The following is a 17,840-nucleotide window of genomic DNA, read 5'->3' as shown; positions in this document are numbered from 1 at the left end:
AAGACACAAGCTCTAGACCGATGGACGATGAAGCCCAGAAATTCACATCATCATCTTTAAAAGCAGCAAAAGCCGCTCGAGGTAAATCGTCGTCTAGTCTCAACCATCAAGACATAATTGACGCCCTCGAACTCACATCGCTCGCTTGGAGGAGGACTATTCCAGAGTGGAGAGTGGGTTGGAAGATTTGGAAGAGACGATGAATTCAACCTAGCGAGCTTCGGATGATGCGTCTGACGAGAAGGTATGATGTCCCCGTGATGATTATAGCCCTCCAAAAGCTATCTGTGGAACAGTCGGACTAACGCAGATAGTATCTTTCCATAGCTAATGAAAGAAGTGCTTCATGGTGGAATATGTTGAAGCGGACTCGACTAATCTGTGTAACTTGGATTTGGCTTGATAGTCGTGTCCTTAAGTCTATCTGCTTCGGCCTTGTAAACAATCCCATCCCGCAGTTTTCGTTCAATGAGTGTTTCGTGAGCTGGATTCTCCTTCATGAATGCCTTTACACGTTCATCCAGGTTACCCTTGTTTTTGTAACATTTCCAGTTGATATATCGGTTCGCGAACCAGTCGATGTCGGTCCAGTTTTCCAAGGCATTGGCGACAAGAAATCCACTATCCTCCTTTGCCTTTGCCCATTCACTAAACAATAGCTCATTCCCATACTTCTCGCACTCTCGGGTCCGTACGATTTTCAAGAATTGGTCGAAGCTCTTCAAATAGTCCTGATAGACGAAGTCCCATGCAAGTTTGGTGGTATCAGGATTCTTGAGCCACAATGGAGGCTTGAAAAATTGAAGAGGTACTACGCGACTCCATTCCCAATCTAAAACCGAAACAATATCCATGTCATCATTCACTATCAAGTTGAAGGGTTCGAAATCACCATGGACCAAAACGAACGGACCTTGATCAAGGCGGCGATCCATCCAGCCCTTAGCATACTCGCGGAAGATATGGAGATGATATAGAGCATCCTCGCCCTGATCTCTTTCAAAGACACTGTTTCGACTCTCTGCGAACGCATTGTCCGCAATCTCAAGTAGCATCGCAACGTAGTCATTGGCCGAAGTGAGAGAGTCTTTGTCATTGTAGAAGGAGCTTTGGATCTTGGAAGGCTGCAGACCTTCTAGCTCTTGCATATTGATGTCGATAGTGGTGACTTTCTTTCGGACGTTGAATCCCTCTGGACTATTAGTCAAGCACCCGATCGAAGAAAACTCGAGCCTCCTTAGCTGAATGTGAATATCGGCAAGTGAAGTGTATAAGCGCTCCCGCTGTTCGTCCGAGAGGGTCTTGAGCCGCGCGTATGAGAGCTTCTCTCCCTCGATGTATTCGAGAATAACAAACGATGATAGCGGCTCGGAACCGTCACCAAGGCGGTACGCATAAATCTTTGGGATTGGAATTGTCGTCTTGTCAGCTACTAGCCTGCCAAACAGGGTCGATTAATGTCGCTTCTATAGATCAAGACGGAATGGTCTTACTGCATCGTAGCAATCTCGCTCTCCAGCTTGCTCCTGCTCCCATGGGCCAGGCATGGAGCCAGAGGAACACGTACTACCCACTTCTCCACATCTTCACCAGAGCTAATTGACGGAAAGCGCACAAAATAACAGATGTTGTAGCTCCCACGAGATGGAGACTTAAAGAAACTGCAATGATCGCCGTTGTGATACGACGACGCCAGGCGGCAGATGTCCTCTTCACGGATAGCTGCGATGAATTCGTCGCGTTCGCGGTGGATGCGGGACTGCACGATGTGGTCCTTCAGCTGTTGTGGGCCATGCGAGCTAGTTGACATGTTACTTCTGCCAAACGCGAAGGTTGAAAATCACTTGGGGCTTCGGTGCTTGATCCAACACGCTGACGTTTCGGTGCAAGGAGATGAAATCGTGCGGACACTTGCGGGCTGGCTAAATCCGAAGATGATTTACCTTCATGGCCTGAGGCAGAAGGCAAGGACCAGCGACAACTGACCTCTTGAGCTTCAATCCGGCAAATGGACTGAAGGTAGTCCTGATTTTGCATTAGCATTCGATGATTTCGAGGCCGAGCTAAAGCAGGCGATTGTTCTGGTCGGGGATTTGAAGTTCGCTGACAGCATTGCTAAAGCAGTTGATTCTGATGCTGTGACAATCGAAGAAGCAATAAGGTAAGGTAAGGTACCTACAAGGGTGGATTGTCGAATATGTACCTATTTTCAAACGGACCGGGCCAAGTAAGCGAGTTCCGCTAAGCAACCTAAGCGAGCCATCCCGATGTACCTGTGTCTCGCTTCCGTACGCGAGGCGGATAAAGGTAAACCCCTCCGAGCCCATCACGTGCCATCCTCCCCTCCCCCTCCTCGAGTCCCCTGCGCTTAGACCCCACCTCGTGACCCCGAATGCCGATGCACCGCCATTGCACAGTATCGGGTGACCAACTTCACAGCTTTCTTGTTCCCCCTTTGAACATGCCTTACTTTACATAGGCTCAAGCGATCTTCTTATCAAAGCCCCTATCTTACACTGCAGTGGGCACATAGGTACATTTCAGAACCTTGGCTCCGGACCCAAATGAGGAAAACGTCATTGTGACCATTGTCTTGCTCGCGGTGCCCTGGTCATTGCGTTCAGGGCGCGAGGGATGGGTAACTTGCAGCTTATTGGATAATGTCGACGTGATCTAAAGCAGGTATATGTGTGTGCTGGGTAGATGAGTGGTCTGCTGGTCTGCTGGGTAGTGGCGTAGTGGGGGGTCACGCTGCTGCGTCTCTAAGTAGTCGAACGATAAAGCGCAAAGAGAGAGCGTGATAGGCCTGTTGCGTTATATAGGGCGGCTTGGTGACAACTCGTACTTCTTTTCTGTCTGGTATTGCCTTGCCTTGCTTTGCGGTTGTTGAGTCTTTTACGAACTGCCCAGCTCTATGTCTCTATATATCCCACGAGTGCATATGCTCACGACCATGGCCAAAATCAACACGGCATCCGCGTCCGTCCCTGCGCTGCCCTCAGCCCTGCCGCAAGAAGAGGCCGAACAGTGTTGCAATATCTGTAATGAGGAGTTCGGGGTTCCGCGCGCAGATGGCTCGACCGAAGTTGCTTCTATCTTGCCCTGTTCGCATATCTTCGGCAGCATCTGCATCTCGCGAGTACGTGTTCTCAGGGCGCAACTCCGCCATCTGTCCCGCTTCCAAGCTCTCTCTCTTGAGCGGGATCGATCCAGGCGCTCGGAGACCATCCTCTGGCGGCCCCATACATACGCCGCTGTCTTTGCTTAAGCCGGATACTGACCTCCCTGCGCTCTTCTAGTGGCTAGAAACCGACTCGCGATACCAAGATTGCCCGCACTGCCGCCGCCGCATGGTATATCGCGAATGTGGGCACGTCATCAAGTCCTGCGATGTTGCGCAGGCGCCAAAGTGCGTGTCTGAGAAGGATATGCCGGCTAAGTGTCTGGCGTGTAGAGGGGATAGGAGGCTGAAAGAGGAGCTCAGGCTAAGGAAGGAGAAAAGACTGTTGGAGGAACGGGCTTCGCAGAGCATGAAGATGTTGAATCTCACAAGGGTTTTTGGAGGCCGCTGTCGGAGTACAGTGCAGAGCGTAGACTGGAGAATCGCACAGCTGAGGAGTGACTGGGAGGCGGAAATCGATGCGCTGTTTGGGGACTTCGAGCAGGAGCGCCGGTATCAATGGTGAGAGCGGGAGTTCGGGCTTGTTTGAATGGGAGGAGTTGGACTCATGATTCTTTTCGCTGGACTGGGTATCTAATATAATTGCACTTGGGCGCTCTTCAGCAGCTGCTGAGTCGGTGGGCGTAAAGGAGGGTATACAGGTAGTTTTGGGCATACGATATAGCCAAACTCTATGATTTCACATCAGCGCAACGCACCCTGATTTCCCACCTCGCTTGTATCGTCTTCTTCATCTTCACTGTCGTCCTTAAAGCCTTCTTCTAGATCTCTGCTCAGCCGTCTCTCGCTATCCTCTCTTCCCCTCTGCGCATCCAGCGACAAGGCCTCTCGCCTGTTCCGATCGACGTCATTGACCTCATACAGTTCTTCCCCGTCATCCTCATCGAAATCGCTTGACCCGTCTTGTGCACTAACAGCCTGTCGGGAACTTGCAAACTCCGCTCTCCATGTGGACGGCAGAAGCCACCGAACCATAGCACCGACCAGGGCACCGTGTATCCGTTGTCGAACGCTTGTGGTATGCGTGGATATCGTGTTTAATGGCAGATAATTGCTGTACCGCGCCCGGTACCGTTTCCACACAGGCACGACGAGATATGAGATGACGAGGTAGAGGACGAGAGAGATAAGCGCAGGGATGATCAGGGTCTAGCAAGACATCAGCTGTGGCGTGCATCACACAGAGAGAGGAGTGTACTTTGAGTAATGATACAGTGGAACCCATCTTGGCCTGGGCTTCCTCGTCTTCGTTTCCTGGTGCGTTGGGTGCGGGATGGGGAAAGTAAACGTCTCCTTGGCCTCCAGATCTCTGAAGGTGAGGTGATTGCTGGACGACGGGCATTCCAACGGGAAGCAATGTGAAATAAACTTATCGACGATATCTACCCATCAAGAGCGGCACAGTGCGTCTCGCCAAATGGGAGGAGTTATTAATAAATAAATGATGATGAAGTAGCTATACGGAGTAGGACTACCGTCACTGTTGGCGGTTTGGATGGTCGATTGCGCTGCCGTGGTTCGCGGGAGCGGTTCCTGGTAATTACGGAATATATAATTGTATTTTTAGCCATTCAGGGGACTCGCTACGGGGAGTTTAATTAATTTAACCTCTTTTAGGCATAATATACAGTAATTTTAACGCGCATCACCACCCCCCAATCGTCTATTAGGGGCGAAGGAAGTCGGTCGTGGTATAGCACTGTGATCGGTATACTCCGTACCTTGGACACGGACGAACATCCTTCACCTCACCCTGCATCCGCGTCTGCATACCCTCTTCTGCTCTACCAACCCTTGGGTTTTCCTGATTGGCATTGCTACCCTGCTTTCTTTCGAGAGAACGGCCTGTGGCCCCGGGAGAAGCTGTGGTGTGCAGCATCCTCGAGGACGACCGTTTCCAACCCTCAACCAATCGAACAGCCGCAGAGAGAGCCCGCCGGCCTGCGAGAGTCGGCTTCTCCCAGATCTGCTGCTTGTCTTCTGCCTGCCCGGGACCTCCAGCACTGCGGGGAGGGATTCCTATCGTTGGAGAGGGCGGCAATCTCGTGGGCGCGTGAGTTCATCGATTGTCAATCAGCATCCTCGGCCATTATCTGACCAGGGCTCCTGCGGCGTCGCAGACTGGAGCATACTCATGCTAACTACATCCCAATGCAGAACGACTCAGGAAAGACCATCTCTGGACATCGAAGTGGCATGATGCAAATCAATAAAATCTGAGACACAGATGAACACAGCAACCAACCTTTTCGAGGCGAGGCGCACATACAACCGGGGAATAAGGATACTTGGCAGAGCCGTTGCCATAACGCCTATTTCGCGCGTCTGCGATCATGTCAGCAGCAGATAGCAAGACCAGACAGACCTCTGGCGGCAAGTCGTTCTTTTCGAGAGGTAACAAAAAGGAGAAGAAAAGTGAGGATGGTAAACCTCTAGCAGGAGACTCGGATAAGGCAAGCTCTGTTGGATCGAAATCATCGCGGCACACACGGGAATCGTCCGTCGTGTCAATAGATATGCCGTATTCGCCTGGCGCGGACCCGGGGGGAATCAACATGACGGCGGGTGTAATAACGTCGATTCCCTACGACAGCGTATCCGCAAACAGCAGATCGCCAATACCGGTGGACTACCTACCAAGGAGTGAACAAATGCCTGCGCGAAGGGAACCGTTGCCACATCATCTGAATAATGGAGGAGGGGACTTCCACCAGTATCCATCTTTCGATCCATCAACTATCGCCCATGGAAGCTCGCATCCATCGGGGCCGCGCCCCCCGCCGGGAGCGTCGAATGTTACAATGGCGTCTACTGGGAATCGCACGACACAGCTGCAGCAGTGGGGTCCAGGGAGGTCGAGCGCGGCAAGCTCATTGAACGCGCGCACATATGACCAGAGATTGTACGGTGGAGGACCAGGACCAGGATCGGAAACGGCCAGCGCATCTTCCGCATACGGACGAAGCTCATTCGAACAGTCGGACACAGCTACTGAGCGATCGAGCGTTTTCTCCTCGGCCAGCACGACGAGACCTTCCGCGCCGCATTTGCATTCCAATAATTCTTTGTCCCCATCCTACCATGCTCCGAACCGAGAATCGCATCGCCTCAGCAAGTTTTCTCACCACTCTGGCTCTTCTGGCCACGATAGCTTTAATATCACCAAGCCGACCGATGACCGAGTAATAGAGGAACAGTTCTTACAATTGATGCAGAAGCGTGGATGGCAGAACCTTCCAGATCAAGCACGGAGGCAGATGATGGCATATCCGGCAGCGAAGAAATGGACGTTGGTCCACCAAGATCGTTTGACGGAATGGCAGGGCGAGCAGAAGCGGCGGACAACTGCTAGACAGACAGGGCAATACGGCACCGCGATGGAAATGCTTGCCAATGCCGAGGAAGAGGGCACTCCGGAGTGGTTTGTGAGGAAGGTTATGGATAACAGTATCTCCGCGAAGCAATTGGCGAGTTTGGCTGTCAGCCTACGTACACAACCTATAGGATGGGTGAAGACCTTTGTGGAATGCCAGGGACAGGTAGCTCTCACAAATGTGCTTGGGAAACTCAATCGAAGGCAGGCTCAAGGTCCATCACCCGTGGACGGTTCGACTAGCGACAAGGACCTGGATCGCGAGTATGATATCGTGAAGTGTTTAAAGGCTCTCATGAACAACAAATATGGAGCCGACGATGCCCTGGCCCACCAACAAGTTATTGTGGCCTTGGCTACTTCTTTGATTTCCCCCCGATTAACGACCCGGAAACTCGTCAGTGAAGTCTTGACATTCTTGTGTCACTGGGCAGATGGTCAAGGGCACCTGAAAGTCATCCAGGCTCTGGACTATGTCAAAAACCAGCAAGGGGAAAATGGCCGCTTTGATGCATGGATGCGTGTTGTTGAGGTCACGGTTGATGGCCGAGGCAAGATGGGCAGTCTTGTGGGAGCCAGTGAAGAAGTGCGGAGTGGTGGCATCGGCATGGAGAACCTTCTCATGGAGTACGCTGTGGCTACCTTGTTCTTGATTAATATGATTGTCGATGCCCCTGAAAAGGATTTGCAACTTCGAGTCCACATCCGGGCACAGTTCACAGCATGTGGTATCAAGCGGATCTTGACGAAGATGGAAGGCTTTCAATACGATGTGATCGACAAGCAGATCGAACGGTTCCGGACGAACGAGGCCATCGATTACGAGGATCTCCTGGAACGAGAGAACAGCAGCATGAAAGATAGTATAGAAGGGGAAATGAAAGACCTGAATGACCCAGTTCAAATTGTCGATGCCATCATGCAGAAGGTTCAAGGCAGTAGGACCCAGGATTACTTCATATCGGCGCTGCAACATCTTTTGCTCATCCGGGATAATGACGGGGAGGAGCGGCTACGTATGTTCCAGCTGGTTGACTCGATGCTGAGCTATGTTGCTATGGATAGAAGGTTGCCGGATATGGACCTGAAGCAAAGCCTCAACTTTACCGTTCAGAGTCTGCTCGATAAGCTACACACGGACTCGGAAGCCCGTCAAGCATTCGATGAAGTCACAGAGGCACGCCAGGTTGCCGATTCGGCAATGGCCGAACGTGATGAAATGAGGGCCCAGATCGAGCTTGGCGCGGACGGAATGGTTAAGAAGCTGCAAAAGCAGTTGGAGGAACAAGCCCAAATCATAGAAGTCCAGCGACGGCAAGCAGATGCGCTGAAGAGCGAAGTAGAGAACCTCCAGACTATTCGTGCCAAAGAGGCTCAACGCAATGAATTGGAAACGAGAGAGCTGTATCTTATGCTTCGTGATGCTCAGGACATTGCGGCGTCAAATGCTGCGAAGGGTGGCGTGGGAGCGAGCGATCCATCCCAGATGAAAGGGATACTTGACCGTGAGAAGCTCATGGATCGCCTTGAAATGCAAATCGAGCGACAAAAGACGCAGTACAAACTCGAAGGTAGAATTTGGGGTGATGCTGCAGGTCCTTCTGACAGACTCCGGGCGCTTCGTGAAGCAATGGATGGTGAACCACAAGCCGACGGGGGCACTCCACCTCGTGACTTCGCGAATAGTATGCTCGGTAGTGTTGCCCGACAAACAAAGATACCCCGGAAACCCATCAATTCACAAGAATCGCTCCATGATGAGGAAGAGGAAGCGGAAACGGAAGCTGGAAGGGAAGGAGAGGACGATGGTACCGTTTACGAAAAACCACGCCTTGTCGAGCTGAGGCGGCCGAAACAGACACCAGAGTACATGGATGAAATGGCCTCTAAAGTCAAGCGCCTCGATGCAAGTGATGATGAAGAGGGTGACGGAGTTACCACAGGCCCTTCGCACCCAAGTATCGAATCCCAGTCTCCTAAGACACCCAGCGATGAGGAGGCATCCAAGGTCGAAGAAGGGTTCAATGGCCCACCACCCCCTCCGCCGCCACCTCCTCCTCCCATGCCAGGGCAAATTCCTGGATTTAGCGGACCGCCCCCGCCCCCGCCTCCCCCTCCGCCCGGATTCGGAGGTCCCCCGCCTCCACCGCCACCCCCTCCGCCCGGATTCGGAGGAGGTCCACCACCCCCACCGCCCCCGCCGCCAATGCCGGGAGCCCCACGCATCCCTGGGGCACCACCTCCACCTCCTATGCCAGGCAAAGCCTCAGGCCACTTCTTGGCTCAACCTATGTACAATGCGGTTCCTACCATTGGCTTACCTGTGGCTCGACCTAAGAAGAAGCTCAAGGCTTTGCATTGGGAGAAGGTCGACACTCCTATGACCACTCATTGGGCTGCACACGCGCCAACGATAGCCGAAAAGGAACAGAAATATGCTGAGCTTACCAGGAAGGGTGTCCTTGATGAAGTCGAGAAGCTCTTCATGGCCAAGGAAATCAAGAAGATTGGCAACGGCACGAGCAAGAAGGGAGACAAGAAGCAGATCATCTCTAACGATCTCATGAGGAATTTCCGTAAGTATTCTCTGTATGGTCCAGTGACATAATGCTAATAGTACCTAGAAATTTCCCTCGCCAAATTCTCTTCTTACTCCGTCGAAAGGGTTGTCCAGATGATAATTCATTGCGACAAGGAAGTGCTTGATAACAATGTCGTCATGAACTTTTTGCAAAAAGAGGATATGTGCAATATCCCAGAAAACACGGCCAAGTTAATGGCGCCTTATAGCAAAGACTGGACCGGACCGGATGCGAATAAGGAGAATCGAGAACAGGACCCCTCCGAACTCACACGAGAAGATCAGATTTATCTGCAGACCGCATTTGAGCTTCACCACTACTGGAAGTCGAGAATGCGAGCACTCTCGCTGACCAGAACATACGAACATGAATATGATGAGGTTTCCGAAAAGCTCAGACAAATCGTATCAGTTTCGGAATCATTACGAGATTCTGTGTCTTTGATGAATGTCCTGGGTCTCATTCTTGACATAGGCAACTACATGAACGATTCCAACAAGCAAGCAAGCGGTTTCAAGCTGAGCTCGCTCGCGCGTCTTGGTATGGTTAAGGATGATAAGAACGAGTCGACTTTCGCAGATCTCGTTGAGCGTATCGTTCGAACTCAATATCCTGAATGGGAAGGCTTCACCGAGGACATTGGTGGTGTAATCACTGCTCAGAAACTGAACGTGGAGCAACTCCAACAGGACGCGAAACGCTACATCGATAACATCAAGAACGTGCAAATGTCACTTGACTCGGGCAATCTCAGCGATCCAAAGAAGTTCCACCCGCAAGATCGTGTCAGCCAAGTTGTTCAAAGATGTATGAAGGAGGCTAGACGAAAGGCCGAACAGATGCAACTTTACTTGGAAGATATGGTTCGTACGTACGATGATATTATGGTCTTTTATGGCGAAGACCCCAGTGATGACAACGCACGGCGGGACTTCTTTTCCAAACTGGCTACATTCGTCACGGAGTGGAAGAAGTCGAGAGAGAAGAACATCGCCATGGAGATCACCAAGAAGCGTAACGAGGAATCAATGAAACGGAAGCGCGCGCAGCAGTTGAAGGTCAGTGGTTCTTCGGATGGTTCACCCCCTTCGCCAATCTCGACCGGAGCGATGGACTCCCTGCTTGAAAAATTACGAGCTGCCGCGCCACAGGCGAGGGATCAAAGAGATCGGAGGAGAAGAGCACGACTGCAGACTCGCCATCAAGTTCGCGTTGCCTCAGGGCAGAAGATACCCGATGCGGATGAGATACCTGAAGTAGAAGAGGGCTTGAAAGGACCCGAAACCCTGGAAACCGAAAGTACGGCGGCCCCTCCAGAGACAATCAAGGAGGCTTCAGAAGACGATATTGCCGAGCGGGCTGCTCTATTGCTGCAAGGAATGAGAGGAGCAGACAATACGGAGGATGGAGATGCAAATGATCGAAGGGAAAGCATTCGAAGAGCACGGCGAAGAGATAACGCGGAGGAGGAAAGGAAGGCTCGACGGCGGCGCAGAGAGAAAGTGGCGAGTGTATCCGAACATGCCGGCGGAGAAGCTGGCCAAGCGGATGCCAGCCAAGGAGAAGCTGGTCATGGAGAAGCTGGTCATGAAGAAGCTGGTCATGAAGAAGCTGGTCACGGAGAAGATGGCCACGGAGAAGATGGTCACGGGGAAGATGGTCACGGGGATGCCGATAAAGGAGATGCCGGTCACGGAGATGCCGACAAAGGAGATGCCGGTCAAGAAGAAGCTGGTCACGGAGATGCCGACAAAGGAGATGCCGGTCATGAAGAAGCTGGTCCAGAGGAAGTTGGCGAAGAAGAAGCAGGCGAAGGGGAAACAGGCAAACGCGAAGCCAGCCCAGAAGCAGAAGAAGAAGCAGTAGCGCAAACAACGATAGAAGCGCCTGCATCAGAGGATGGCCAAAATCCGCCTACGCCTAAGCTCCCGCCTACGCCTACAACAATAATCAGCCCTCCAAGTCCGGACGGGTCGGAGAAGAAGCCTATAGCGCTGGATGATTGAAGTGTAATGGTTTGGGGAGATAAAGGCTTTGTAATGTCTAGTGCTTCAAATTGATGGATGAATGTCCAAAGTTCCGCCCCGATTGGATCTGGACCTCCTTCGTCCGTTGTAATTTTTCCTGAGTCCTATAAGGTTGAAGAACTCTTTGGGGAAAGGATAGTGGGGAAGAGAGAGGAAGAGAAGAAAGAGGAGAGCCAGTCAGGGGGAAAAGGGAGAGACGGAATGCTACCGGGTGGCTCTGTAGCATATGTGTGCCTGGATAGCTCGACTGGCTGGCTGGATGCTGAATGGTTAGCGATATCCCTTCTTGCATAGCGTGCGTGCGCATTGTTTGGCGCCTAATTACCCCTTCAATGCAATCAATATATATTTGACCTCACGGTAGTCCTCCGTATTCTTTCCCTGTCTAATCACTATTGTGAGGAGGTGGATTTAGACTCGAGGTACTTAGCCAGATGGAGAGGAGCTGGCTAGACTAACAAGGTTGCTTTTAACAATGATCATACAGATTATTCCTTAATAATTATGTTTATTACCTGTCAAATTTAATGGCTTAATCTTGCTTTACTGTGAGTCTCTCTAAGGGTGTGTGTGAATGGGTTTAGATGAGGAGTGCAGGTGGTGAGAGAAAGTAGGAACGGTCACGTGTAAGAAAGTCAGGTGTGCCCGATGGATTCGCTTAAATAGGAGAGAATATGTCGAGCGGGGTCAACGACATTTATCAGCATTTAGGCAAAATGCATGAATACCAGATGTATGCTCTTGACGGCGCTGTATGTATTCCATGATCATGTTGTATATCATCGAGGCAAGTAAGTAAATCTCATCTTTTCTCAACGCGTATAACCTCGGTTCACTTGTTTTCGGTGCTGTATTCGCCATCATCATGACGACCACTCCTCGCGACAAAATGAAGCCGTTGGTATTGGGATATGGTGACGTGCATCCCTTTTCCAAGGTTGATATTACGGATCGTGCTTCAGTACAAGAGCTGGTCAAGACCCTTCTTGATCCCCTGCTGCCTCATTTCTCACCCCACAAAGCGCGTATCAGAGTCCCCGGTGGCACAGCCGTCCGGTTTGACAATACTGCTGCAGAGATTGAGGGAATATGCCGACCTATGTGGGCTCTTGGGAGTTTGCTTGCAGGCGGAGGAACATATCACGGTACTGAATGGTGGATCCAAGGTCTCAGGTCAGGGACGGATCCCGAAAGCCCTGAATATTGGGGGGATCCGAGGGATAACGATCAGAGGATGGTCGAGATGTGCCCTCTTGGATTTATGCTAGCTGTGGCGCCTGTTTTCTGGGATTCGCTGTCTGAAAGGGAGAGAGCGAATGTCGAGGCATGGCTAGGTAATTCGATCAATTCGAAGAAGTATGTGCGAGCATATCACGTGAACCCACTTTGGAATCATTCCTTTATACTAACTGTTTACAGTATGCCGAATACAAACTGGCTCTGGTTTAGAGTCTTTGCCAATCTTGGTTTGAAGAAGAACGGCGGGAAATACTCCCAAGAACGGATTGAGCAGGATATCATACACCTCAACTCATTCTTCCGCGGAAATGGGTGGTCAAATGACGGACCCGAGGGGATTTGGCAACAGGATTATTATAGTGGAAGTTTTGCGATTCAGTTCCTGCAGTTACTCTATGCGAAACTGGCTGGGGACGATGACCCGGCGAAAGCTGCCGAGTTCAAAACAAGAGCGCAAGACTTCGCTCTAGACTTTATCCACTACTTTGACGAAGAAGGGAGAGCCATCCCATTCGGACGTAGTGTTGGGTATCGTTTTGCTATGGCATCTTTCTGGGGAGCTTTAGCTTACGCAGATGTCGAATTGCCGGCTCCACTGACCTGGGGTGTTGTGAAAGGACTCCTCCTGAGAAACTTGCGTTGGTGGCAGACTCAAGGGAAAATCTGGAGCTCGACTGGGACCTTGACTATTGGATATTGCTTTCCAAATATGTACATGGCCGAGAATTATAACTCTCCACAGAGTCCAATGTGGGCATGTCTGGCATTCATCTGCCTTGCTGTACCGGAAAACCATCCTTTCTGGACCTCGAAGGAAGAACCATATCCAACAGCTCTGTTGCCAAAAATCAAATCTTTGAAGCATCCAGGGCATATCATAAGCTATCTTGGCGGCCATCGACTTCTCTTGTCGTCCGGACAAGCATGCAGTTATCCCATGAAGGGTACACATGCCAAATATGGCTCTTTTGCTTATAGTAGTGCGTACGGCTACTCTGTACCGACGGGATGTTTTACGCTTGAGCAATTTGCGCTTGCTTCTCAGCTCGGGCTGTCAGATGATGGGGGAGAGGTCTGGAAAACTCGCCGACTCTGCGAAGTGGCTGTTATTGAGACCCATGACGAGCTACCGGTGCTGAAGTCAATATGGAAACCGTTTCCCGATGTTACAATTAAGACCTATCTCATACCCCCGGTTGAAGCGACACCGAATTGGCATCTGCGAGCCCATAAGCTCGAAGCCGGCCGAGAACTGATGACCGCAGATGGATCGTTTGCAATCTGCAACGAAAGGAAGCTAGATGGCCGATCTCTTGATCTGTATGATGCCGAGAAAAACGAAGGCACCATTCCAAAGATCATTGGGAATTACGACCTCAATACCCCCGAGGGAAGTTCCCCCGGCGCAGTTGGTGCCATTGCGGTTTCTAAGGGAGCTGTAGGCATCGTAGATCTGGGGGCAAGCGGCCGTACCGCAATGCATGTCAATGCTGACCCGAACTCGAATCTTGTGGAGAGTAGGACTATCATCCCAACATTGCAGCATACGGTGAATAAAGGGGAGACGGTCTGGTATGTGTCAGGTATTTACGCTAAGCCTTCAGGAGATGGCGTGACGCCAGAAAGCTTTCTGGACGGCTGGAAGAATAGGCCTGTCATTCCAAGGTGGCTGATGGATGAGATCAGTGTCCTCTGAGAAACTACAGTTCTGACTGGTCTCTTATACCCAGCCAATAAGCGTGAGACTATAGACTTGAGCTCACGAGAGATTAAGATACATTTAAGGCTCAGCAGTTTGGTCAACCTCTGATGACCTGTAGTGTTATTTTGGGAGATCTTCAATACAGCTAGAAATTTTGGAATTTGACAAATATTCCAGAAAACTGACTGGTACGTATGCGTCCCCAGATTTGGACGATCTGGGCGCGGAGCATCTACCGTAAAAGTCGACGAAGCCAACTCGAGATGCAGATCGTCTCCAATCACCATCAACATCTGGATTCCTCTCCGATGCGGGGTATTGTGCGGTACATGTTTCTCCGCGAGCTCTTGAAGCTCAACGGTTTTTATCCGCTCTAGCCTCTGGCCCCTTGGTCGATCAGAACCAGGGTTTCTCCCCGCAAACAATGTGGACCGGTATTATCCGGGGTATTTATCCAGATATGGGGGAGTAAAAGGAAGTCATATGTCATCCTGGGATGGAACACACTCAAGTGAGCTTGATGACTTCACGTCTCTTCCATTGCGACTAATCCTTCTCTCTTGCTGCCACGTTTGCTTTTCCCTCTACGGTTTCGTTCTCAGAAACGTTGGAGAAGAAGCTTGGGTACATACGGTCCGGGGTATCGAAACATCACTTCTACAAAGTTGACTCTATCAAACCGCAATAATGGGGCTCGGTGTAAAGCTTCTGCAGCGTGTTGTAAGAAATGAGGCGATGAAGAAGTCAGTCCCTTCAGAGAATCTCCCCTTTCACTTGCTGACCAGAGTTCATAAGGGATCCGCCAGAGATATACGGTTGGTGATGAGCCATTGATCGACGAATAAGACTGATGAATGAAGGATGGCGGGTATTTGCTTTGGCTTGCTCAGGTATGTCTTCTGAGATGCAGAGCTCTAGTATGATATGCTGTGTTGAGCGAAGCATGTTGCCATAAGTTACTTAACGCGGATTATCCTCAAGAAGTCCTCGGTGGTTAGGCTTGAGGTTGATTCTGAAACGTTGATCTGATTTTGCAAGTCACTGAAGTCCGGTGTTTGAAAGGATGTGATGGGCCAAAGGGAGCAATTATGGAACTTGACTTGCTGACATCTCAAAGCTTGCTTTGGCGGTATGCTATTTGGGTGGGATATAGGTACTATTGGTGGAGTAATAGTTATGCCGTCTTTCATAAAGTACGTTGTTGCTCATTCCCTCCAAACTTGATCGTATACTAATACTTGCCAGATCATATCACATCAGTACGTTCTCCAGATTACGAATTTTGTTTGCTATCTAGTCAGGGAATAGAGTTTGACATCCTCCTTTCACTCTGGGAGTCTATTCCAGACTTGGTCATATTTCAGGAACATAGAGCTGATTTCTGAAGCTGCCTCCACTGCGGCCAACTTAAACAGCAACAGTAAGTTATCCCCAATGACTATCCCTCTGATTTTTCTGACCTCTAGAAGTCGTTAGCACGCTTCAAGCTGGGTGCTTCTTCGGCTCATTGATAGCCTACTATGTCGCAGACCGCTGGGGAAGGAAACCTGCGCTGCTTATCGCATCTGGCGTCACAATACTTGGTATTATAATCCAGTGCTCCGCTTCTGGATACTTGTCCGCTCTTTATGTGGGACGACTAGTTGCTGGCTTTGGGGTTGGAGCAGCTAGCATGTTAACACCACTGTACGTGAGCGAAAATGCCCCCCGAGCCATCCGCGGTGGGTTAACAGGTTTGTATCAACTATTCATCGCGTGTGGAACAATGTTAAGCTTCTGGGTCAACTATGGGACTCTAAAGAGCATGACTGGAAATGCCACTTGGCAGGTCCCGTTAGCGCTTCAGTGTCTTCCGGCTCTGTATGTCTTTTTCTTCCTCTGTGCTTAGGAAGTAGCTGATCTAGTTAAGCTCTTTGTTCACGGGGATATGTTTATGTAACGAGTCTCCCAGATGGCTGGCCCGACGAGATAACTGGGAAAAGGCAACAGCAGTCTTGTCTCGCGTCAGTAATCTCGCCCCAGATCATCCTTACGTCAAAGACGCACTGGCAGAGATGGCAGAGCAACTTGACAATGAACGTCGTTTAATCGGCGGCTCAACCTTTATGGATTTGCAGCGAGAGATGTGGACCATCAAGGGAAACAGAAACAGAGCTCTCCTCTCCATCGGGCTTATGGTTTGCCAACAGATGACTGGGACGAACGCCATCAACTACTATGCTCCATTAATATTCGAGGACTTGGGGATCAGCACTACTACCAGCTCTCTCTTCGCCACCGGTATTTATGGCGTTGTAAAAATGGTAACCTGCGGAGCCTTCCTGCTGCTCGCCGCAGACTCACTCGGAAGAAGACGCTCACTGCTCTGGACCTCAATCGCCCAAGGCCTCGCAATGTTCGTCATCGGTTTCTACGTCCGCTTTGATCCCCCCATCAAAGGGGCCACGATCCCTCCCGTCGGCTACTTCGCCCTGACCTGCATCTTCCTCTTCGCAGCCTTCTTCCAATTCGGCTGGGGTCCCTGCTGCTGGATCATCGTCTCGGAGATCCCTACCGCCCGACTACGAGCTATGAACGTCGCACTTGCAGCTGCCACGCAATGGCTCTTCAACTTCGTCGTCGCTCAGGCGGTGCCGCATATGCTGGTCACGGTAGGACGAGCCGGGTATGGGACCTACTTCATCTTCGGCTGCTTCTGCATGTCGATGTTCTTCTTTGTCTACTTTTTGATTCCCGAGACTAAGGGCTTGAGTTTAGAAAGGTACGTTACATTGTGATATAGAATGATATGATTGATATCTATGACTTGGTTTTAGGTGCTAATGACATCCATCTATAGAATGGATGACCTCTTCGGAATTACGGAGAGCGCTAAAGCTATTGGTGATGAGGAAACTGCTAACCCAAGGACTGAGATCCATGAGAAGGAAACTTCGCACGTCCAAGAGACTACTACTAGTCCTGATGTGCGCAAGGGAGCCACTGAGTCTGACGCTACTGTTGAACATACCGAGATTCGGATCTGAGGCCTTTTCCTTTGCTAGCTCTTCGTATGGAGTCTGGAGGAATATATTATATATCAGGAGAGAAAAGATGGAGTAACCATTGATTTATTATCGGACATAGTATCTAGTCACCTCGCAGGTCACTTGCAGGAGTAAATCTTGAATCAATTTGCAGGGGAAGAAAAGGACCTTTGCAAGGAATTTACGACGTGCTGGAGTTCCATCAGTTTGAACATCTCCTTCTCCCTCCTAGATACCTCTGAAGGAGTACCCGTATTAAAAGCAAATCCACATATCATCATATATATACCTTATATACCTTATATATATATATATATAAATCACACCCTCCCCTCCTCCCCCTTCCCCTTCCCCACCTGGGCCACCTCCTCCATCCTCTTCGCCACCGGTCCCATATCCAAATAAACCTCAAACCTATCCGTGAACAGGCCCACCTCTCCTTCTCCTTTCTCCCTATCCTCAAGCTCTACCACGTGACATACGCCCATGGCTGGGATCTCAAAACTTTCGTTCTTCGGATCGTTGGCCACGGTATAGCTTATACGAACTCTCAAATATATTGTGTCTTTGACTTTTTCTAATGATGTGTGAGTAGGTGAGTGAGCATATATGATATATATGGTGAGTTTGCAACTTTTGAGGGGTGCTAGAAGGAAAGGAAAGGAAAGGAAAGGAAAGGAAAGGAAAGGAAAGGAAAGGAAAGGAAAGGA

The 17,840-nt window shown here is 50.4% G+C and overlaps 7 protein-coding genes across 7 annotated transcripts; 4 read left to right on the top strand and 3 right to left on the bottom strand.

Annotated features, from left to right (window-relative positions):
- Nucleotides 1-374: 374 nt before the first annotated feature.
- M430DRAFT_21891 (hypothetical protein) lies at nucleotides 375-1,810 on the bottom strand (the record flags this gene model as incomplete). The annotated part of the gene is made up of 2 exons (XM_024864590.1): nucleotides 375-1,437; nucleotides 1,494-1,810. The coding sequence occupies 2 exons, from the start codon at nucleotides 1,808-1,810 to the stop codon at nucleotides 375-377; spliced, it is 1,380 nt and encodes a 459-aa protein (XP_024717712.1).
- A 1,023-nt stretch (nucleotides 1,811-2,833) lies between these two features.
- Nucleotides 2,834-3,323, top strand: M430DRAFT_36829 (hypothetical protein). Its single transcript, XM_024867001.1, has one exon. The coding sequence runs from the start codon at nucleotides 2,954-2,956 to the stop codon at nucleotides 3,266-3,268; it is 315 nt and encodes a 104-aa protein (XP_024717711.1). The 5' UTR covers nucleotides 2,834-2,953; the 3' UTR covers nucleotides 3,269-3,323.
- Nucleotides 3,282-3,698, bottom strand: M430DRAFT_175593 (hypothetical protein). The gene has a single exon (XM_024863701.1). The coding sequence runs from the start codon at nucleotides 3,530-3,532 to the stop codon at nucleotides 3,296-3,298; it is 237 nt and encodes a 78-aa protein (XP_024717710.1). The 5' UTR covers nucleotides 3,533-3,698; the 3' UTR covers nucleotides 3,282-3,295.
- Nucleotides 3,699-3,865: 167 nt separating this feature from the next.
- On the bottom strand, nucleotides 3,866-4,523 carry M430DRAFT_21889 (hypothetical protein; the record flags this gene model as incomplete). The annotated part of the gene is made up of 2 exons (XM_024864589.1): nucleotides 3,866-4,330; nucleotides 4,380-4,523. 2 exons carry the CDS (start codon nucleotides 4,521-4,523, stop codon nucleotides 3,866-3,868), a joined length of 609 nt encoding a protein of 202 aa, XP_024717709.1.
- Nucleotides 4,524-5,514: 991 nt separating this feature from the next.
- M430DRAFT_30451 (hypothetical protein) lies at nucleotides 5,515-11,142 on the top strand (the record flags this gene model as incomplete). Its single annotated transcript, XM_024865948.1, has 2 exons — nucleotides 5,515-9,130; nucleotides 9,179-11,142. The coding sequence occupies 2 exons, from the start codon at nucleotides 5,515-5,517 to the stop codon at nucleotides 11,140-11,142; spliced, it is 5,580 nt and encodes a 1,859-aa protein (XP_024717708.1).
- Nucleotides 11,143-12,052: 910 nt separating this feature from the next.
- Nucleotides 12,053-14,098, top strand: M430DRAFT_108423 (hypothetical protein; the record flags this gene model as incomplete). Its single annotated transcript, XM_024861211.1, has 2 exons — nucleotides 12,053-12,519; nucleotides 12,583-14,098. The coding sequence occupies 2 exons, from the start codon at nucleotides 12,053-12,055 to the stop codon at nucleotides 14,096-14,098; spliced, it is 1,983 nt and encodes a 660-aa protein (XP_024717707.1).
- A 902-nt stretch (nucleotides 14,099-15,000) lies between these two features.
- M430DRAFT_126716 (hypothetical protein) lies at nucleotides 15,001-17,401 on the top strand. Its single transcript, XM_024861998.1, has 6 exons — nucleotides 15,001-15,297; nucleotides 15,350-15,363; nucleotides 15,492-15,524; nucleotides 15,574-15,964; nucleotides 16,014-16,865; nucleotides 16,944-17,401. The coding sequence occupies exons 1-6, from the start codon at nucleotides 15,236-15,238 to the stop codon at nucleotides 17,128-17,130; spliced, it is 1,539 nt and encodes a 512-aa protein (XP_024717706.1). The 5' UTR covers nucleotides 15,001-15,235; the 3' UTR covers nucleotides 17,131-17,401.
- The last annotated feature ends 439 nt before the right edge of the window (nucleotides 17,402-17,840 follow it).

This window comes from Amorphotheca resinae (assembly GCF_003019875.1).
Source record: "Amorphotheca resinae ATCC 22711 unplaced genomic scaffold M430scaffold_11, whole genome shotgun sequence".
In the NCBI taxonomy this organism is placed as follows: Eukaryota; Fungi; Ascomycota; class Leotiomycetes; order Helotiales; family Amorphothecaceae; genus Amorphotheca; species Amorphotheca resinae.
The sequence above is the reverse complement of the archived record's forward strand: the minus strand, read 5'-3'. Positions and strand labels throughout refer to the sequence as shown.